General features: G+C 44.4%; 1 protein-coding gene and 1 pseudogene across 1 annotated transcript in view; both read left to right on the forward strand.

Moving 5' to 3' along the window:
* The window catches only part of LOC102835238 (titin-like), a 6,680-nt gene extending 6,466 nt beyond the window's left edge, over nucleotides 1-214 (forward strand). The window contains exon 4 of the mRNA XM_006869867.1: nucleotides 210-214. Within this exon, the coding sequence (XP_006869929.1) occupies nucleotides 210-214 (5 nt within the window). The remainder of the gene's footprint in view (nucleotides 1-209) is intronic.
* A 10-nt stretch (nucleotides 215-224) lies between these two features.
* The window catches only part of LOC102835610, a 45,949-nt pseudogene continuing 45,427 nt past the window's right edge, over nucleotides 225-746 (forward strand).

Genomic DNA, 746 nt, shown 5'->3' on the forward strand with positions numbered 1-746 from the left:
TGAGCAACAAGAACAGAATGCCATTATATATCACACCCCAAAAGGGGCACAAAGGACTTCAACTAAGCAACAAGAACAGAATGCTGTTTTATATCACACGCCAAAAGGGACACAAATGACTTCAATTGAGCAACAAGAACAGAATGCCGTTTTACATCACACCCCAAAAGGGACACAAATGGCTTTAACTATGCAACCAACGGGAACAGAATGACACCAATAGAATGAACATTAGCATATGTGAGCTATGTATCTGCCAAAATGAGACACTGTCCTGTACAGGCCTCCGCCCAGAGAAGAAGCTCCACAGAGTGCCTGTGCTGGAGCCCAACACGTACAATGGCACCTTCACTGTCTTGTAAGAATGCTTTTCTCTCATTTGTTCTCTGCACAGGCTTGACTTAACAGCAGTTTCCTTGAGGTCTTCCTGGGCTTCCTTGTCTTCTCAACCCAAGTTGGTGGTGGTGGTATTGTGCCATGGAATCGGAACCGATTCATAGCGACCCTGCACATGGTTTCTGAGGCTGTAAATCTTTACGGGAGCAGAAAGCCTCATCATTCTCCCGCAGAACAGCTGGTAGTTTCAAACTGCTAACCTTAAGTTTCACAGCCCGATTCGTAACCACTATGCTACCAGAGCTCCTTGAACACCTTTCTTTTTTGCCTTTTGTATGTCAACTTTGCCTTATATTCATTCTTCTCCTTACTATTGTGCCCATCTTTCTGGTCTTGTACTTATGATTGTC

This window comes from Chrysochloris asiatica, unplaced genomic scaffold (assembly GCF_000296735.1).
Source record: "Chrysochloris asiatica unplaced genomic scaffold, ChrAsi1.0 scaffold00136, whole genome shotgun sequence".
Classification (NCBI taxonomy): domain Eukaryota; kingdom Metazoa; phylum Chordata; class Mammalia; order Afrosoricida; family Chrysochloridae; genus Chrysochloris; species Chrysochloris asiatica.